The following is a 20,181-nucleotide window of genomic DNA, read 5'->3' on the forward strand; positions in this document are numbered from 1 at the left end:
TCTTTCATCCATTCAAAATACAGTAGCATGGAAGGGCAAAGTAAAAATGAGGAGGACCAGACAGCTTACTGCAGTAATCCAGGAGAGATAGTGACTTAGACTAGGGTAGGAATAGTGAGAGTGGTGAGAAGAGGCCAAATTCTGGCTAAATTTTGAAGACTGACTTGTCAGGAATTGCTAAGCTATTGGATATTGGGTTTGGGTGAGAGAAAGGGAGGGTCAAGGATGACTCCAAGACTTTAGGCTTGAGCAGTGATGTTGACATTTGCACATATAGGGAATTCTGTTGCAATAGGAGAAAGTGTGTGTGTGTGTGTGTGTGTGTGTGTGTGTGTGTGTGTGTGTGATTGGGAGGGCATTTAGGAGTTATTTTGGACATGTTAGGATTGAGCTACCTTTTACATATTCAATAATATAAATTGAGTAAACATTTGAATATATGAGTCTGGAGTTCAGTCAGGTCTGTACTGGAGACTCCAATACGGGAGTCTTTAGCCCAAAGCTGTTATATAAAAATGAAAGACTGAATGAGATTATTAATGTAGTGAGTGTAGATAGAAAAGAGTAGAGGAGGAAGGGTTGAACTCTGGTGGCATTTCAAACATTAGAAGTTGGAGGGGCGCCTGGGTGGCTCAGTTGGTTAAGCGGCCGACTTCGGCTCAGGTCGTGATCTCGCGGTCCGTGAGTTCGAGCCCCGCGTCAGGCTCTGTGCTGACAGCTCAGAGCCTGGAGCCTATTTCGGATTCTGTGTCTCCCTCTCTCTCTGACCTTCCCCTGTTCATGCTCTGTCTCTCTCTGTCTCAAAAATAAATAAACGTTAAAAAAAATTAAAACAAAACAAAACAAAACAAACCCAAACATTAGAAGTTGGAGAGAAAAGGAAGATCCAGCAAAAGTCACCAAAAAAAAAAAAAAAAAAAGAATAGCTGTAGCGATGGTAATAGTAGAATAATGAGACAGATGTAGTGCCCTGGAAGTCAAATAAAGAGTTTGACAAAGGTGAGAGGGATCAACCTCAAGATATACAATTTTTTTTCCCTGAGAGTTTTATAAATTGTAGCATTTACAGTTAGGTCTATCATTAATTTGAATTAATTTTTGTATGTGGTGTGAGACATAGGGGTCTAACTTCATTCTTTTGCATATGGCTACTTGTCCCAGCATGATTTGTTGAAAAGAATGCTTTCCCCATTGTATGGTCTTGGTACTCTTTTCAAAAAGCAATTGACCATAAAAGTAGAGGTTATTTCTGGGTTATCACTTCTATTCCATTAATCTGTGTATATCCCTATATAAGTATCACACTAGCTTGATTACTACAGATTTGTATAAATACTCTATTTTTTATAATGGAAAATGTCAAATACACCCAAATATGGGGAAAATAATACAATGAACTATCATTCACCTGTCAGTCAAATACTGTAATCATCATCAATTTATGGATACTCATTTCATCAATATCCCTTACTTGATCTCCCAACCTACTGGATTCTTTTGAAGGAAATCTAAAACATCATATAATTTTACTATAATACAAAGAGTATAATTCTACTACCATTATCCTGCCTACATTTATAATAATAAAGACTTCTGTTACTGCCAATATGGAGTATCAGGGACTGGAACAACTGAAAAACTGGATCAAAAAATGAGACAACAGGGGCGCCTGGGTGACTCAGTTGGTTAAGCGTCTCAGTTAGGCTCAAGTCATGATCTCACAGCTCGTGGGTTCAAGCCCCACATCAGGCTCTGTGCTGACAGCATGGAGCCTGGAGCCTGCTTCGGAATCTGTGTCTCCCTCTCTCTGCCCCTCCCCTGCTTGTGCTCTCTCTCTCTCTCTCAAAATAATAAATAAAAACATTTTTTAAAAATGAGACAACAGTTCTCAGATCACTGGACATCAGAAAAATGAAACTGATTCTGGAGCAGTGGGAAACAAGTAAGGTGAATCCTATAATTGTTTTAACAGCCTATAAAAAATTTCCAAATCAGGGCTGCTGGGTGGCTCAGTTGGTTAAGTGCTGACTTTGGCTCAGGTCATGATCTCACGGTTTGTGAGTTCGAGCCCCTCATCGGGCTCTGTGCTGTGCTGACAGCTCAGAGCCTGGAGCCTGCTTCAGATTCTGTGTCTCCCTCTCTCTCTGTCCCTCCCCTGCTCGTGCTCTGTGTATGTGTCTCTCTCTCAAATATACATAAACATAAAAAAATCCAAATCATCATGATGTAGTGAGGGGAAACACAGTCAGAGCATAGTCGTCTTTCTGAAATGAGGCAGAGCTGGAAGTCTGAGGAATCCAAAGTGGCTATATTTTAAAGGGCAGAATGCCTGAAAAGAGACAGCTACCAAGAGGGAACTCCAAAGATTTGCAGAAGTTTTCAGTTGAGTTTCAGTTGAATAATGTGTTTCAGTTGAATAGTATATGAGTTTCAGTTAAATAATGATCAGTGTATGTGTGTAAGGAAAGTAACCAAGGCTGGAGAAAGTATTGCACAAAGGATTAGATAGAATTCCCAAAGCTCATACAGGGTCAGGAATACTGCCATCTAAAGTGAGAAATCACGTAATCCACAGGGCATTGGGTAGAGTAATCAAAAAGGTCTTGCCTTAAAACAAGACAGCACCACACACCTATTAGAATGGTCAAAATCCAGAACACTGACAATACCAGATGCTGACAGGGATGTGGAGAAACAGGAACTCTCATTCACTGCTGGTGGGGATGCAAAATGCTCAGCCATTTTGGAAGATGGTTTGGTGGTTTCATACAAAACTATACATATTCTTGTCATACAGTCCAGCAATTGTGCTCTTAGGTACTTACCCAAAGGAGGTGAAAACTTATGTCTACACAAAACCTGTACACAGATGTTATGTTTTTTAGTTAATTTCAGGAATAGAATTTAGTGATTCATCACTTACATATAACACCCAGTGCTCATCCCAACAAGTGCCCTCCTTAATGCCCATCACCCATTTAGCCCATCCCCCCACCCAAGCCCCTCCAACAACCTTCAGTTTGTTCTCTGTATTTAAGAGTCTCTTATGGTTTGTCTCCCTCTCTGTTTTTATATTATTTTTGCTTCCCTTCCCTTATGTTCATCTGTTTTGTATTTTAAATTCCACACACACAGATGTTTATAGCAGCTTTATTGACAAAATTGGCCACCAACCAAGATGTCCTTCAGTAGGCAAATGGATAAATGGTGGTACATACAGATAATGGAATATTGTTCAGTACTAAAAAAAGCTATCAAGTCACAAAAAGACATGGAGAAAACTTAAATACAAATACTAAGTGAAAGAAGCCAATCTGAAAAGATTACATATAGTAAGTATAGTATAGTATAGTACAGTATAGCATTAGTATAGTATAGTATTAGTATAGTATAGTGTGATTCCAACTATATGACATTCTGGAAAAGGTAAAGTATGGAGACAGGAAAAAGAGGGACAAAATAATCCTAGAGTAAGCACTGCTCTGTTTAGGTAAGATGCAAAGGGATAAAACTGTTTCCAGTTAACTTAGTCATATCCCATAAAAACAGTTTAAGGATTATTATAGGAAAACATTCAGTACTCAACAAAATAAAATTCATAATCTATGGTATACAATTAAAAATTATTAGGCATGCAAAGAAGCAGAAAGATTTGACTGGTAATCAAGAGGAAAAAATTCTATGAATCGAAATTGACCAGGAACAAAGACAGTACAGTCAACAGACATGGACATTTCTACAATTATAACGGTGTTCTATATTTGTCAAGAAGCTAGAGGAATGATTAAACATATTAAGTAGAGATGTGGAAGATATACATAAAACCAAAACACCAAAAATATATGGAACTTCTAGAAGTGATGAGTACACTGAATGGCATTAAAGGCAGATTGGGCATTACAGAAGAAAAAAGGAGTAAATTTGAAGACAGCAATCGAAACTATCCAAAATGAAACAGAAAAAAAAACTGAAAAGAGATTAATCAGTGAGCTATGGGACTTCAGTTCACTAATAATGTAACCAGAGTTCCCAAAGGAGAAGAGACAGAAAAGTTATTTGAAGAAACAATGGCTGCAATTTTTATAAATTGGATGAAAAATATAAATCTATGGATCCACAAATCTCAATGAACTGCAAGCATTAGAAATGTGAAGAAAAAGTGGCCCCTGGGTGGCTCAGTCGGTTGAGCATCCAACTTTGGCTCAGGTCATTCATGATCTCTTGGTTTCTGAGTTTGAGCCCTGTATCAGGCTCTGTGCTAACAGCTCAGAGTCTGGAGCCTGCTTCAGATTGTGTCTCCTCCTCTCTCTTCCCCTCCCATGCTGATGTTCTCCCTGCCTCTCAATAATAAATAAACATTTTTAAAAATGTGAAGAAAAATATATACTGGCAAATCAAAATCAAATTGCTTAAAATGTGATACAGAGATTATCTTAAAATCAGCCACAGTAAAAAGATACACTATGTACAGAACAAGCAAGGATGACAGCAGATTCTTACTGGAAGGTGTGGCAGATAGCCTCAAAGACAGCCCTTAATAACTCCACCTGGTGTTCATGCCTTTGTATAATCCCCTCCCTTTGAATGTGGGCTGCACCTCATGACTAGGTGTGGGCACCTTTATGTCTCTCAGAGCTCTCCCTCACTCTGAGGGAAGCAAACTGCCATGTTGTGAGCTGTGCTATGGAAAGGTACATGTGGCAAGAAACTGATGTTGCTGGCCAATAGTAAGGAAGACCCAAAACCTACTAACAGTTATGTAAGTAAACTTGAATGTACACTGTTCCCCAGTCCAGCTTTGAGATAACTATAGCCCCTTTGTTATTATTGTAGACATTCTACCTTTTTACTTATTTCTTATTTGAGAGAGAGGAGAGAGAGAGAGAGAGAGAGAGAGAGAGAGAGAGAGAGAGCGAGAGGGATAGAGGAAGACAGAGAGAATCTCAAGCAGGCTCCACGCTCAGCATAGAGCCTGACATGGGGTTTGATCCCATGACCCTGGGATCATGACCTGAGCCAAAATTGAGTCAGATACTCAACTGATCCACCCTGGTGCCCTCCACTTTTCTATTAATTGGTGTTGACATGATACATCTTTTAAAAAATATTTTTTAAGTAAGCTCTATGCTCAACATGGGGCTTGAAGTCATGACCCTGAGATCAAGAGTTGTCAACAGCCAGCCAGGTGCCCCAATATATCTTTATATTTTTTTTGTACTTTTTTTCCACTTTTCTTTTAAGTAATTCTTCATATTTAAAGTGGTTTCTCGGGGCGCCTGGGTGGCTTGGTCGGTTAAGCATCTGACTTCAGCTCAGGTCATGATCTCACCGTCTGTGAGTTTGAGCCCTGCGTGGGGCTCTGTGCTGACTGCTCAGAGCCTGCAGCCTGTTTCAGATTCTGTGTCTCCCTCTCTCTCTGCCCCTCCCCTGTTCATGCTCTGTCTCTGTCTCAAAAATAAATAAACGTTAAAAAAAAAAATAAAGTGGTTTCTTGTAGAAAGTATACAGTTAGGTCTTCCTTTTATATCCTATTTTTTAATTCTGTGTTTAAGCCATTTACATTTAATATGATTACTGATAGTATGAGGTTTAAATCTACATTCTTGTTATCTGTCTTCTATTTGGTCTTTGTTCCCATTTCTTTTTCTGTTTTCTTTTGGAATAATTGAGTATTTTTTATTCCATTTTCTCTCCTTTGTGGACTTATTTGTTGTAACTTTATTGTGTTGTTAGTGCATGCTTTAGGACTTATACTACATTTCTTAACATGGTCTAATTTCAAGTGATATTATATTCCTTTTTTAAATGTTTATTTATTTATTTGAGAGAGAGAGAGCGAGAGAGAGCGAGTGGGCAGGGGAGGGGCAGAGAGAGAGAGAGAGGAAGACAGAGAATCCGAAGCAGGCTCCAGGCTCTGAGCTGTCAGCACAGAGCCTGACATGGGGCTCAAACTCACAAACTGTGAGAACATGACCTGAGCCAAAGTTGGACACTTAACCGACTGACCACCCAGGCACCCCTCAAGTGATATTATATTCCTATAAGTATAGCATAAGAACCTTCAATAGTGTACTTCCATTTCATCCTTTCCAGCTGTTATGCAAGGGGTGGGGATCTCTGGAAACATGTTCTTTAAAGGCAGAGAACTTTGGCTAGGAATATAGACACAGATATTTATATTCTCAACAATTTCCTTAAAACATAGTCATAGAAATTAACTATTACAGTAAGGTGTAGAAACATTTAGCTCATTTTTAAAGTTTATTTGGGGGGGTGGGAGTGGGAAAGGGGCAGAGAGAGAGAGGATCCCAACCATGCTCCACACTGTCAGTGCATCCCCCGACATGGGGCTCGAACCCATTAACGGTGACATCATGGTCTAAGCTGAAGTCGAGAGTCAGACGCTCAACCTACTGAGCCACCCAGGCACCCCTTAGCTCATTTTATATACAATTGGATAAAAGAACCATGAGCATATTTGTGGCTTCAAATTTAGTGGAGTTTTATGTAGTATTTACCTCAGGTTTTGCTCATACTGAAATTATGTACCTGATTGTATACCACTATGATTGTTTTTGGCACAGGGTTTAAAAGATATGGAAAGATTCTGGCTTCAGAAGTATGATCTTCATAGAAATCTTCCTTCCAATGGCAGCTGTGGTAACTTGGTATTCCTCCATTGAGAAGTGGAGTGTATTTTTGGTCAGCCCTCAGAACCCACTCTAGTCTGTGACAATTTTGACAAAAATGATGCTATGTAGTTTCCGGGCCTAGGTCCTAAAAGCTGTGAAGCTTTCTTTCACCTGGGTCTCTTAGAACTCACTCTGAGGAAGCTAGCTGTGTGTAAGTTCATCTACCCTGAGACTCCATTTTGTGAGTGTCCAAACTAGTCATGTCAGGAGGTTGTGTGTGGAGTTGCCTGATCAGCCCTCAGGTATTCCATCTGTATCAGTCTGGATACCAGATGTGTGACAGAAAGCCTTCAGATGGCTCCAGCCTCAACCATCATCTATCTGCAGCTCAATGAGGGGCTGAGCCCGTCTCCAGATGCAAGAGAGAGATTATATTGTTAAAGCCATTAAGGTTTGGAGTGGTTTGTGATGCAGCAATAACCTGAACAGTATATAAATGTATTTAAGGCAAACTGGTAGGTTTTACCTGAGTGATGCTTCTATTTAGGAACTTTTCTGTGTTGTGCTTCATTTAACCAAATCTTTGAAGGCCAAAAATACTTTGCTTATTTTTTGATTCAACCTACCTTTGTCCTTCACTTCAATATTAGGAGAGACGCTCAGAAAATGCTAAATAAATATGGTATCTCCATGGTAATGAGTGAAGAAAACTTATACTTATCTGACATTAAAATGGGCACTATTTTGACTACATAGCTATTTTTTATCTTGGTGCTAACTTCACTTTGAAATTAATTAGCTGATTATTTTAATGTAAATACAATCAATTTCCACACTGCTACTGCCACTTTATCCAACACTAAAGATGTCATATTCCAGTAAGGTTTAGGGTGGAGATGAGAAAAAGGGTGAATTTTAAGGGTGGAAAAGGTGCAGGAAAAGGAAGGAAAGGAAAAGGAGCTCTAATCACCTAAATGGGATGCTTCAAGAATAATGCTTTAGGGGTACCTGGGTGGCTCAGTTGGTCAAGTGTCGGACTTCAGCTCAGGTCAGGGTCTCGCATTTCGTGGGTTCAAGTCCTACATCAGGCTCTGTGCTGTCAGCTCAGAGCCTGGAGCCTGCTTCTGATTCCGTGTCTCCCTCTCTCTCTCTGCCCCTCTCCTACTCATGCACTGTTTCTCAAAAATAAACATTAAAAAAAACCCTTTTTTTAAAAAAAAGGATAATGCTTTATATTATTAAAGAATGCAATTACTCTACCATTGGTTATTGCTGTACTGTCGGTAGTAAGGTTGATGGTGCTAATGTGGTAACTCTGAGAGGGGAGAAGCTGTAATGTTTAGCTTTTATCCCTTAAGAACTTTGGACAATCAGCTTACAACTATTAAGAATGAGACTAAATCAAAACAAAATCTCTGATAGGTACTGGAAAAAACCCTCAAAGAATATTTAGTAATTTACAATAAGTCAATGGCATAAACTTTATTATTGTCTAAGATTATTTATTTAAAAAATATTTTTAATGTTTATTTTTGAGAGAAAGAGAGAACAAGCAGGGGAGGGGCAGAGAGAGAGGGAGACAGAGTATCCCAAGCCAGGCTCTTCACTGTCAGTACAGAGCCCGACATGGGGCTCGAACTCACAAACTGTGAGATCATGACCCTAGCTGAAATCAAGGATTGGATGCTTAACCGACTGAGCCATCCAGGCACCCCAAAATTTATTTATTTTTGAGAGAGAGAGAGAGAGAGAGAGAGAGAGAGAGAAAGCAGGGGAGGGAAGACAGAGAAAGGATGAGAGAGAATCTCAAGCAGGCTCTGCACTGTTAGTGCAGAGCTGGATGTGGGGCTCGAACTCACCAACCATGAGATCATGACCTGACTTGAAATCAAAAGTCAGACACTTAACCGACTGAGCCACCCAGGTGCCCCAATGGCATAGTCTTTAAATTGATAGTACACTATGGCAAGTGCCAAAGGCAAGTGGATGAATAGTATTAGAAGTATGTGTTTGTCATGGTTTAAAGAGTAAGAAGAAAAATCTACACTGAATTTTTATACAAGTCTTTATTTACAACTTGTTTAACAACTGTACACTTTTTGCAGCCTTGAAAACATTTTTGTACTTGAATGGGAAAATATAGTTTGACCAAATCTTAACTTTATTCTTCATATACATATACATATATTATATGCATACATATAAACATATACATATAATTAATACCATAACAAGTTGGCAGTCATAAAATTAAAATGAATAAGTGATATCAAAAGGAAATGCAATATAAGATTCCAAAAAAATTAAAAATCTCTCTTCCGGTGGTTTATTGGACTTAATGTTTCTGTGACTTTAGTGAAAATTTCTTACTGAGGCTAATAAGTCATTCACCTCAGAAAAACAGAAAATCCACCGATCTAATATACAGTAAATGGTTGGTAAACTTGGTAAATGTGGAAAAATCCTTGGATGCTGTTATGTACTATGTTGCTAAATCTGTATTGATTCCATTGTGAAGTGAGAAATTTAGAGTTGTATGTGGCTTTCATTTTTGGATTATAATGACAAAGAATGAAGTTGTTGAATTATAAATTCAATAGTCAACCAGAAATAAGAATATACCAAGTAATATCCTTTTTGCCAAAGCTTAACTGCAAGGTGGATAACTGTGATGCCAAATAGGAAACTAACAACAATTCATAGAACAATCAATAATACTTAAGACATGAGTATAAGGCTTTAGAGCTGGGACTGTAATCAATACAATTCCAACTCCAATGTACTAAGGTGTTTTCCAGCTCATCTGAAAAGTTTAAAAAATACTATAGGAAAAAAAAAGCCTTTTCTATCCTCAAATCTTTGATAGAATTTATTAATCAAAATAAGGCAAATTATTAAATTATTAGATATGTTTGAATTTTACCATTCATTACACAACCAAAAACTGGGTGTTATAAATGGTGGGGCAATTGTCAAAACATGAAAACTGCAAAACAAAATAAATCTGGAAATTATTCTAGGTGCAAAGCATTCTGAATTACACATAACCTGTTCACAGCAAAGTTAGTGACAGCAATGACATTTTAGTGCATCTAAATTTTAAATAACTAAGGCTATTAAAAAACAAAAGGCTACTATTTAAAAAAATTAAAAGGCCTCAAATCATTGATTGGCATTTGTGTACAGTCTTTTCCTGTATTTATACTAAAATACTATGTATTTCAAGCATAATGAGAATTTCCCTTAACTAACATGAATCTCTGTAGAACACATATTAAATTAGGCCAACAAGAAAATAATAACACAAACTCAAATCACACCATTTACCGATCTGTACTTGAATGATGATAAGAATTTCATAATTTGCTTGGAATTTGACCTACTGGATTGAGTCTGTTGCCTGATTTAAAACATTTAAAACGGAAAAGGAAAGCACCAGCCTCATGACTTCCTAACAGGACAGTTTTAACTAAGTACCAAGCCTACTGAAAAGAATTATGATTAAGTCCCTTATTTTCATTAAAAAAGTCAAAGATGCATCCATGTGCATCCTTTTCGTTATGTTAAAAAGTAAATTAATAAATATAAAAAAATGTTTCATTGACTAAGTCACTGGAATAAAATTCTTGCTTCGTATATGAAACTGAACTTAATTCATGTAATCCAAGTTATTAAGAGCAAGAAAGTATGAAGAAAACCAAGGAATTATTTGGATCTTGATATACCTTTAAGGGGGAAACAATCAAATGTGATGTTAGGGAGAAATGTTTAAAGGGACAGAAACAAAAACTGTTGCCACTTTCATTAGATCTATACAGATTTAAAAATAACAGAAGGATAAATGTTTAGCAATTTTTATTTGTGAATAAATAAAGCATTCATTGGTTTTTGCTCTATGTGTGTTAGAAACTATGTATCATCAATTTGAGGACTACAAAACAAGGAGAAAAAAGCCTGAAGATACTAAGTTATGATTTATGAAATGATTTAATTTTATCACTTGAAAAGTAAAGTGCTAAGAACCTGTTTAAAAAAATACAATGAAAACTAGTTTCAAAGAATGGGGTTTTGATTTTTCCAGTGTCTTTAAAAAGGGCTGGTATTATTTTTTATATGAAAAACAGCTTTCTTCAACTACGGCAGTAAAATCTAATAGTTATTATAAGTTAACTGAAAACTTTCATTTTGTCCTTGTTTTCTCTTTGGGCATGACAGCACTGTAAAAAGGCATTTTCTGCAATGATGGAAATGTTCTAAATTTATGCTGTCCAATATGGTAACCACTATCCATGTGTGGCTACTGAGCACTTGAAATGTGATTGGTGATTAGAGAGAACCAAAGTTTGAATTTTATTTAATTTTAATTTAAATGTAAATCACCATGTGGCTAGTGGCTAATAAATTGGACAATGTAGGCCCAGGATCTACTCTTATCTAAATCAGCAAAAGCCACCGGATGGTAAAGACATTTAGAAGGGAACTTATTCACTCAACAACTAAATTAATAGATATTCAAAACATCATATTCTGTCTTTGTGTGTGTGTATGTATGAGCATATTTCTTTTTTAATTTTTTACTTTAGGGGGACAAAAGCAGCTCTTCTCTCAAAGGTCAGGGTCTAGACTTCTCTATTTCAGTGTTGCTCTCTTCTAGGTGACTTGCTTAAGCAAAGCACATCAGTAGAACAGGGGGTAATGCAGAAGAAAATACTACAGAAACTTTTCACAATATAAAGGCATTTCTCTCATGTGAAAGCACAAAACAAAACTCTAAGAGAATGTTCTTATGAGCAAATCTCCCTATTCTTTGGCAGTAATCATGTGTCAGTGTTTACATAACAACAAATATTTCACTACTTTTTGACTATGATTTGAGTATTAACATTTTTAAGTTACAAATGGAAGAGTCCTGATTTCTAAAAATATCTCTGAAGAGAACAAGCTGAAAACTTAGCTACTTTTGAACTTAAGAACAGTCAAGTTCATTAAGCATCTGTTATAGCAGAATGAAGAATTTTCTGCAGCGTTCTGCTACCTTTTCTCATCAACTAACTCCCACCATTTTCCAGATTTTCCAACTGTATGGCTCCTGGAACCTGGCTTTCTTTCTCCTGTCTTTGGGTATAGGCAATGATGAAGAAACTATGAGAGTTAAGGGCAATTGGTAGGTTTGTATTTTAGGAAACAGCACAGCAAAGGTGAGAACTCCCCATGGCTGATGGTCCATCTCTCTGGGAGTCGGGAGGACCAGGAGTGACTTAGTTATCAGGCCAGTGGACACTTCCCCTTTTATCAGGAAGCCTGCTGAGAACAATTCAGCTGGGTTTAAAGGGTTCGTCTAAGCCCAGGAACTGGACTATTCTTGTCTCTCAAAATCGGGTACACACAGGCCATGGGACTAGGTGCCTTCTGGTATTCTCTAATTAATTAGAAGATTGTTTACTTTTTACTAATATAACTCCAGAAAACAAAAGGTTTCAAGGGTGTTGGCATTTGAGAGAATTTGGCCTCATGAGTACTGACTTATACAAGTCTTATTAATGTGAAATATAAAATGCAATTTATGCCCAATAGCCCCAATCCAGCTTCAAATAGATCTTTAGACTTGGATTTTCAGATCCCACTTTAAACATTTCAGGAAGAGTACAGAGCCCATTTCTTTGGGCGATCTTTTACATTTTTCTTAGTGAGTACTCCAAAATAAGGAAAAGACCCTAGCAGAAAAGACATAAGTAGAAAATGCCACAGAAAAGTAGAAGAAAAATAATTATCTAATATTAGTAAAGTGCTGTGAACCTTGCAGTAAAGTATAAATACATAAATGATTAGATAGAACAGTAAATAATATTAAGACACTCATCTATAATAGTGACATATACAAACACACTATAGAATGTATACAGTAAGCACTGCCCATAGGTTGACAAATACACCAAGAATAAACATGAATCCCTTTTATTAATTTTAACAATTGCTAAACTAATTATTTTCCTTTGTCACCTTAGAGATATCTAAAGTGATAATACCTGCTCAGAAGTCTCCCACATACATTAAAGCCTCAACATGCTTTGGTAGTTTTCTTTTTCTCATTTTGACATTATTCTTGTCATGGTATTTAATTCTTCCTTTAAGCTCTGAGTAGGTAGAATTTAGGACATTTGATAGCCCTTTGGGCCTGAAATTTTGAGGCTATGGACACTTTTTCTGATGATTTCATCTTCAGATCCTAAAGATCTAATTCAGAGCCTGGGGATAACGTATCAGGTACATAAAGACTCTCTTAAATATATTTTTAAAAATCTCTACTCCTGCTTTCAATTTAAACAAAATATTGTGGGGCGGGGCTACTATGTCTAATTAGGGGGGAACATAAAATTGATCCTAAGGTGTATAAACTAGATAAAGCATCAGATCTAGAGAAGTCAGTAGTAATTTTCAGCCACCACAGAGTTCTTCTGATCAAATCCAAGTATCCTCAATGGCTTCAAATCACTATCTTAGATTTAGTAATGGGTTAACAGTTTCAAAATAAAAATAGATGCTTTCCCTTCCACTGATAAACGTATAGTTAATATTGTATGCCAGCTAATGCCCACTGAAGGGAAGGACAGTTAGAAACTAAATTATACTTTTGTCTACTCTTCTTTATTTAATGATCATGTAAGAGAGTCAGAAGATTTTATGTAAACTATCACTTGAGGAACATTTGTTAAGACAATGTTATTTTTAATTGTATTAGTACTTCTATCAGCCTGGATATTTGTTTATAATCAGCCCATTTCTTATCCCAATAATACATTCTAATTTCTAGGAATGGATTTGCCTTCACAGTCTTCTGTTACTTCCTCACATTTTTATGCTCACTTATAAATACAGCAGACAAACTGGTCTTACAGAATATTATTGGAAAATAGAAAAATAATGAAGAGAGACATCACATTAATTGTTGACATGTAATCATTAGGAAACATGTATAGACCCCCCTACAATTGTCCAAACTCATATACTTGCCATAATTAGGTTCAGGTCTCTTGTTTCTCAAATAAACTAATGTCCCTTTCTCTATCAATTTAATAAACTTCAAAAGTTTTTACATTCATAGATAACACGCATGAGTTGGATTGGGTTGATAAAGGGCTGTTTAGCAACAAAATAATCAATAAATTCTTCTCAAGAACATATTCAGTGATTTAGAAGAGATGGATATCATCACATTTGTGCTGTCCTTCGTTTTATAAAAAGGAAGCTAAATATTAATATTTCTATGATTTGGGGGAATAGGGAAGGGCAGAAATTAGCTGTGTCAGCACAGAATTATTTTGTTTTTTAGGTTCTGAGAAATGAACAGTATTTACTATAAAACTTTAGAAGAATAAAATTATTGTGCTTAAACTGGACAATAAAACATTTTCAATAAAAGGAGAACATACACCAATTATTATTTAAATATGCTTTATAGAAAGTAAAAAATTGGATGACACACACATTGAGAATAGCCTTCCTCATATAAAAACTTCATGATATAAAATATTAGAATCATTATAGTTACAAAGAATAAGCTCTGAAACCACTTTCTAAATGTAATGAATCAAATGTACCAAAATAAGCTGCCATTTCGACAGTTGGGACTATAGAAAAAGAGATTATCATTATTGAATGACCCTCTTAACTTAGAAAAAGGGAAAATAAAAGGCATGCTAAAATAATTTTCAAAGATTATGATGCCCCATTTCTTTTGTTAACACACTCCTTCGTCTACTTCAGGGCATCACACAGGTTTGACTTTGAAGTATAATGAATATGCTACATCAGCACAATGAGTCCCTTCATCACACAAGGGGGAGAAGTCAATGCTTCCTTCCATAGTTTAAGAAATAGACAACAAAAAGTATTTTGCCTTAATGTTGTTATTCTGCAATTAGCAAAAAGCAAAACACCAAGCACTTTCCTCTCACTTTAGGGTCACGGTGTTCTTACCCACAGGGCTGGAAACTAGCTAGGTGTGCAGTAGCTGTGGGTTGTGGGTGCTTTTTCAGATAATCTCACATGTTCAACTGGCAATAACTATAACATTCCAGAGTCTGAGATCTGGACAATTGGAAATTAAATGCAGAGAGTTAAGATAATTTTAAAAATTTAGACTTTTGTTTCAAGATAATTCTCATATTGGGATAGGGATTTTCAAATTTTTAACACGGTGTTAGCTTGAAAAGATGAATGCTTGTCTGAGAGCAAGAGGCACTGGAAGATATTTTGTATCATTAGCTAACAAAAATAAACAAAACTGCTATTATAAGGAGAGGTGAGTAAACTAGCTAATAAAATGATCTTTTCTTTAGCCTAACTCATCTCTCACTGAACAATCACTTACTGCTGATGTGCTTGCATAGTGTGGATTTTCACGCTTGTGCAGGGTTAATGAAATGTCAGGGCCAATGTTTCTGACTGGATAACATCTAGCTTAATTTTTTACAATTGAGCTTTACTGTATAAACAAAACAATAAAACTTCAACAAAATTACAAATGCAAAATTATCCTATTATAATCTACTCATCTCACATCCCATCAAGCCAATTTTACCAGGCTAGGACTATCAAATAGAAATAATTCAATCTTAATCAATTTTGGAACATGGGTCCTTTATTTAGGGACTTCTTTTTCTTGGTTATTATCAAGGAATTAGACAAATGATAAAAAGATATGATTGAATTTTTGAAGCTCTTTTCAGATATGTACAGTTGTATTATTTATTCTCTGTTTCTAGGTGGTAAAACTATAATATCTGTTGGATTTTTTCTGATTACAAACTTTGTAAATGCACACTGCAGAACATAAATGTTACTCTTTAAAATTTTTTTAGTTATTTACTTTGTATTTTCTTACCCTGGTTAGAAGGAAAACAGAAAATAAGATTTTTGTTTATAAGAATTCAACACTGCGGGGATGGGTCACCCCAAGCTAATGCAGTAACACTGTACTTACTCCATTGTGGAGGCCAGGGCTACAGCTCTGTTGTTGTTCGAGCAAACTGTGGCTTCTTGAAGCTACTGTATACAGGGAGTCTGTAAGAATATAGCACAGTATAGCTCACATCTAGATAAAGTGCCTAATGGCTTTTAACTTCCAGACAAACCATGCATCATCACAAACCTCCTGAAAAATTATTAATCATTATTGGAGAAATAGTGATTTATAAATCTCACCCAAAGCTGGGCAAGGGAAACAAGGTTGTCACTGCTACAGCTCAGTTTTATTCCTGCTTTTTAAAAAAAATATCAGAATGTTTAGGAATATAATTTCTGCTATGCAATGCAAGTAATATACTAAACCCATACAGGTACAGTAAAGGAACATGAAAGTTATGAATGTAAACACCAAAATAACAGCATGCAACAGATGCCAAAGAAAAACGAGTAAAACTTGCTTCTAAAAGCCTGGCACCTGGCAGCCTACCTACCAGGTAGACCAGAAGACCAGGACTGGAGCAGTAAACAAAGAACTAAAATTAAAACCTCTCGTCTCATAGGATATAATCCATCTAATAAAGAGATCATAGACTCTTTTTTTTATTTTCATCTATCTTATTCTGCAGGTAGTATAATTTTCAAACAATTTTAATGTTACCAAGGTTAGTGTTCATGCCCTGTTTTAAAACAGCTAAATCCTTATGTTATTTGTGAAATAAGGGGGCAGGGGTAAGAACCATCTTAACTAGTTTTTAATCTTGTACTGTTAAATTGCCTATGTTGATGAGGTCTGCTTAGCCTCCTGAAACCTCACAATGCATTCTACTCACGTGGTTCTCTCCATTATTACTAATTCTTCCTGCTTTATAGTCTTATCAGGCAGAAGCAATCATACTGCTCTCAGACCTCTGTATGTAATGTAAAAAATTAGCACAGTGTATGGAGTCATTTCCGTGTATACTCTAATAGCTTTCTTCAAGAATGGTTTCTGAGGACAAATGAAAACGCTACTAATTTTTAGGTCAATTTTCTTACAAAAAAGAAAGTAAGGATTTAAAATCAAACACTTGAATATAGTTTCTGAAAGTTCTTAATTACATTTAACTTGATTTAGAGTTATTCATTTGTATTTAATATACAAGACTAAATGAAACCTGAACTTCCAAATAGCAAGTACATGAAATAAAATCTTTTTAGGTGACGTATCTGAAACCAAAACCAACCGACCAACCAATCAACCTAATTTCAATAATTTTATGCTTAAAAAAAATTGGCTATGGTGCAAGAAAAAGGCTGGAGGGGAACTTAGATATAATTTGGGACCAAATACTTAATATGGAAAGTCAGGCAGAGGCATTTCATTTTCAAATGAATGCTGTTTCACATTTATATAGCACCTTATACAGCCAAAGTGCTTTACAATCATTATGACTTGATGGCCATTCAAAAAAGTAAATGAACATGGTTTACAATCTGTCAACAAATCTAAGAACTTTGAGGCAACCAAATACCCAAGAGAATCTATTCAGTGGCTGATTCTTGGACTAGTACATAGAATTAAGAAAAAAATGTTAAAAGACCTGTCATAACGTCACATACAAGAAGTCACTTATTGATCTTAAGGACTGATACTAAGATGTTAGGTTTAGGAATTGAGAAATAGAAGGGTTTATATTAAAGAATAAGTAAAATGAGGTGCAACAAGGAAATTGCCCAAAAGGTAAGGCTACCTGTTACTAGTAAGTATATGAAAAATAAATCTTTTAGATGTGGAGGGTAACTGAAACTGTAAATGTCAGCCGCATTGCTAGAATCTGATCCTCAGTTACTATGATATTTCAAAACAAGAAAAAAATGAATGCACTGCCTGATTTTTTTTTCTGTAATTTCCCCCCAAATAACCTAACCAATCCATTATCTTCTGTCAGCAAACAAGATAGCAAGAAATAATGAAATTTTATGTATGTTTTAAAAATAGTTTCCAAATCTTCGGACAAATTTAATTTCCTATAAAACAACGTGGAAAACTTATTTTTTTCCCTCTAAATAAATCTATCAGGTGCCTTAGGTAACATCGGATTAGCACCTCTGCCAATGTATTTATGTCTTTGCAAAAAGTGCACTTGCCAACCATTTTATATAGTAAATATGCAAGTTATTTGAAGTGCATTTGGAAAACAATTGAAAACACAGATTAATACATCATAAAAAGATTAATTCCCTTTAAACAAAGACATTCTTATAAAGCATGGTAACACAGAGGCACAATAAAGAATATAAATTGTATATCAATTATTGGCAGAAAATCTAATTCATTACAAAGCCTACACCATTGGGGAAAGGACATTTTCATACAAAGAAAAGTACTACACTATTATACAACACTTTTAATTGGGCATTTAAAAATTTTTGGCACATTAAAAGGAACTGAAAGGACTACAAAATAAAGAACCAAGAAACTAAAATATTATAGATATAGGAGAGAGAAAGTCCTCAAATGAGAAACAACTAAATATCAACATAAAAGAGACAAAAAATAAGCTGGCTGAATTTCCTGAAATGTTGTCATATGTAACAGAAGTATGCTTTGAATGTAGGATGTTTTTTTTATTCTGATGGCAAGACTTGTCTACCTTGCTGTGGCTGGTTGAACATGGCCCGGATAAGATCTTCTTGTGCTGGTTGCTTGTCTTTGCCTAGCCAGAAATGACTGCCCTGAACCTGTACTAGCAAGTCTATCTTCAGCCGCCTTTTTATGCAGGGTCATTCCCTATATAACATAGGAAAAAAAAAAAAAAAAAAATCAATATAAAAAAAAGTAGAACATACTCTCACTAAATAAAATTTCTTCACGCAGTATTTGTCACAATGAATCATAAGGCACAATTAGGAATGTTAATTCTGCTCATTTCAGATTAAAATCTTACAGAGACATTTTGTTCCAATAATTAAGTACAAATTTTCTCTTGGAAAAATTAAGCCTTAATTTTCTGAATTTACAATAATCCAAACAATAGATTACCCATAATCATATATACTTCCTTCTCAAATCAAATGTATAAAGTGATTTCCCAAGAACAAATAGTGCAATTGATTGGTAGGAGTTGATTCACACGTGGTTGTGGAAATCACATGGCTTACTTATTTTGAGTGAAAAGCACAGGTTGTTTCTTAAGGAGGAAAGCCACACTAGGTATAATACATACCTTCAGGGTGTTTTTCTTCACTTCAGGCAGGCTTGCATTCTCAAGCAAATTAAGAAAAGTTCCTGACAGCCCACAACAGAGGCCCCAAACCACAGCTGGGGGTCTTTCTTGAATACTGGAGTAGGATGGTCTACTAGCTTAGAAGGGAGAGGATATAGAGTTGCTGGGCCCAGAGCACCTTACCAGGGGGGAGGAAACCTCTGGGAGCGCACCTTTTCAACTGTTAGTCTATGAAGAGATCAGGGAAATAGTGGTTTTGGTACTTTTTCGTAAGCCAGTAAAGAACCTTGGCCAGGGAAACATTAAGAAACAAGAGGAGCTATTTAATCTCACTAGTGATTGGCCACAAGTAAACTGATGGGGAGAAGTGGACGCTGTAACAAGGAAGAAAGTAAGAAATAAGCAACTGAGAACTAAAAGGAGAGCAGGTACATATGCCAAGCAATGTGAAAAGTCCTAGGGCTTTCCTAGAGAAAGGAAAGACTGGCACAGAAGACAGAAGACTAAACAATCAATCTTCCTATCACTAGTTAGCTTCTAGGGAAAACACTGGCCATGGCTGTGTATCTTTAACAGAATCTGTCATGTATACCCAAATACATAACACTTCTCCATTTTCCCAATGAGAAAACCCAGAACATGTATTTTTACTCAATTTGAAATCAAAGCATTTAAGAATCTGAAGAAAACTAACAAATATCTATTGGTAATCTTTAATTTATTAATTTGGCTACATATATTAACAAGTTATTTAAAATAAACTTTTTTTTTTTTTTTTTTCCATTTTCACATTTCAAGCAACTTATTCAAGTTCTTCACACACCTTTAAGACCTCAATAGCCACAACTGGGCAATTCTCTGAGATACTTAATGCCTTTTCCCAGTGCCTGTCACCTCCCCTTCCATTCAGTAGTCTGAGATGTAGAACTTTCTGAATATATGTGTGGCTACCTCACTAGAATATAACTTGTGTGAGACTATATGGAGTTACTCCTTTACTCTCTGGAGAGCTAAAAATGTTCTTTAATGCCATGTCACAGAATAAATAAATTTGGTTCTATAACCACAATATGTGAAGTCATATAAATCAATCAAAACTTATGAAATGACTACTAAGTATTGAGGGGCAGAGTTCCAGAGTTCCAAGATCACTAACACCAACCTTTAAAGAGGACACAGAAGAGGTGGACTCAGAACTAATTCCCAGAGAACTTCCTTAGGTAGTTTTCCCCTATTTTTATTTTTTAATTTTTAAGAAATCTATATTTGTTAATAATAGTATTCTAAACCTAATTTGGTTTCTTCCTTTGTTTTTGTAAATTATGATAAGATCTGAAATATGTAGTTTTAACCAAGGCAAATATAGACAAATCATG

At 35.9% G+C, this 20,181-nt stretch overlaps 1 protein-coding gene across 6 annotated transcripts in view; it reads right to left on the reverse strand.

The window, feature by feature from the left end:
- Window positions 1–8,679: 8,679 nt before the first annotated feature.
- HOOK3 (hook microtubule tethering protein 3) overlaps window positions 8,680–20,181 on the reverse strand; it is a 116,169-nt gene continuing 104,667 nt past the window's right edge. For all 6 annotated transcript variants that reach the window (XM_053901009.1, XM_019440640.2, XM_053901012.1 and 3 more), the window contains one exon: window positions 8,680–18,369. In XM_053901009.1, the coding sequence (XP_053756984.1) occupies window positions 18,229–18,369 (141 nt within the window). In that variant the 3' untranslated portion in view covers window positions 8,680–18,228. The remainder of the gene's footprint in view (window positions 18,370–20,181) is intronic.

Source organism: Panthera pardus, unplaced genomic scaffold (assembly GCF_024362965.1).
Source record: "Panthera pardus isolate Hobbes unplaced genomic scaffold, ASM2436296v1 HiC_scaffold_13, whole genome shotgun sequence".
In the NCBI taxonomy this organism is placed as follows: domain Eukaryota; kingdom Metazoa; phylum Chordata; class Mammalia; order Carnivora; family Felidae; genus Panthera; species Panthera pardus.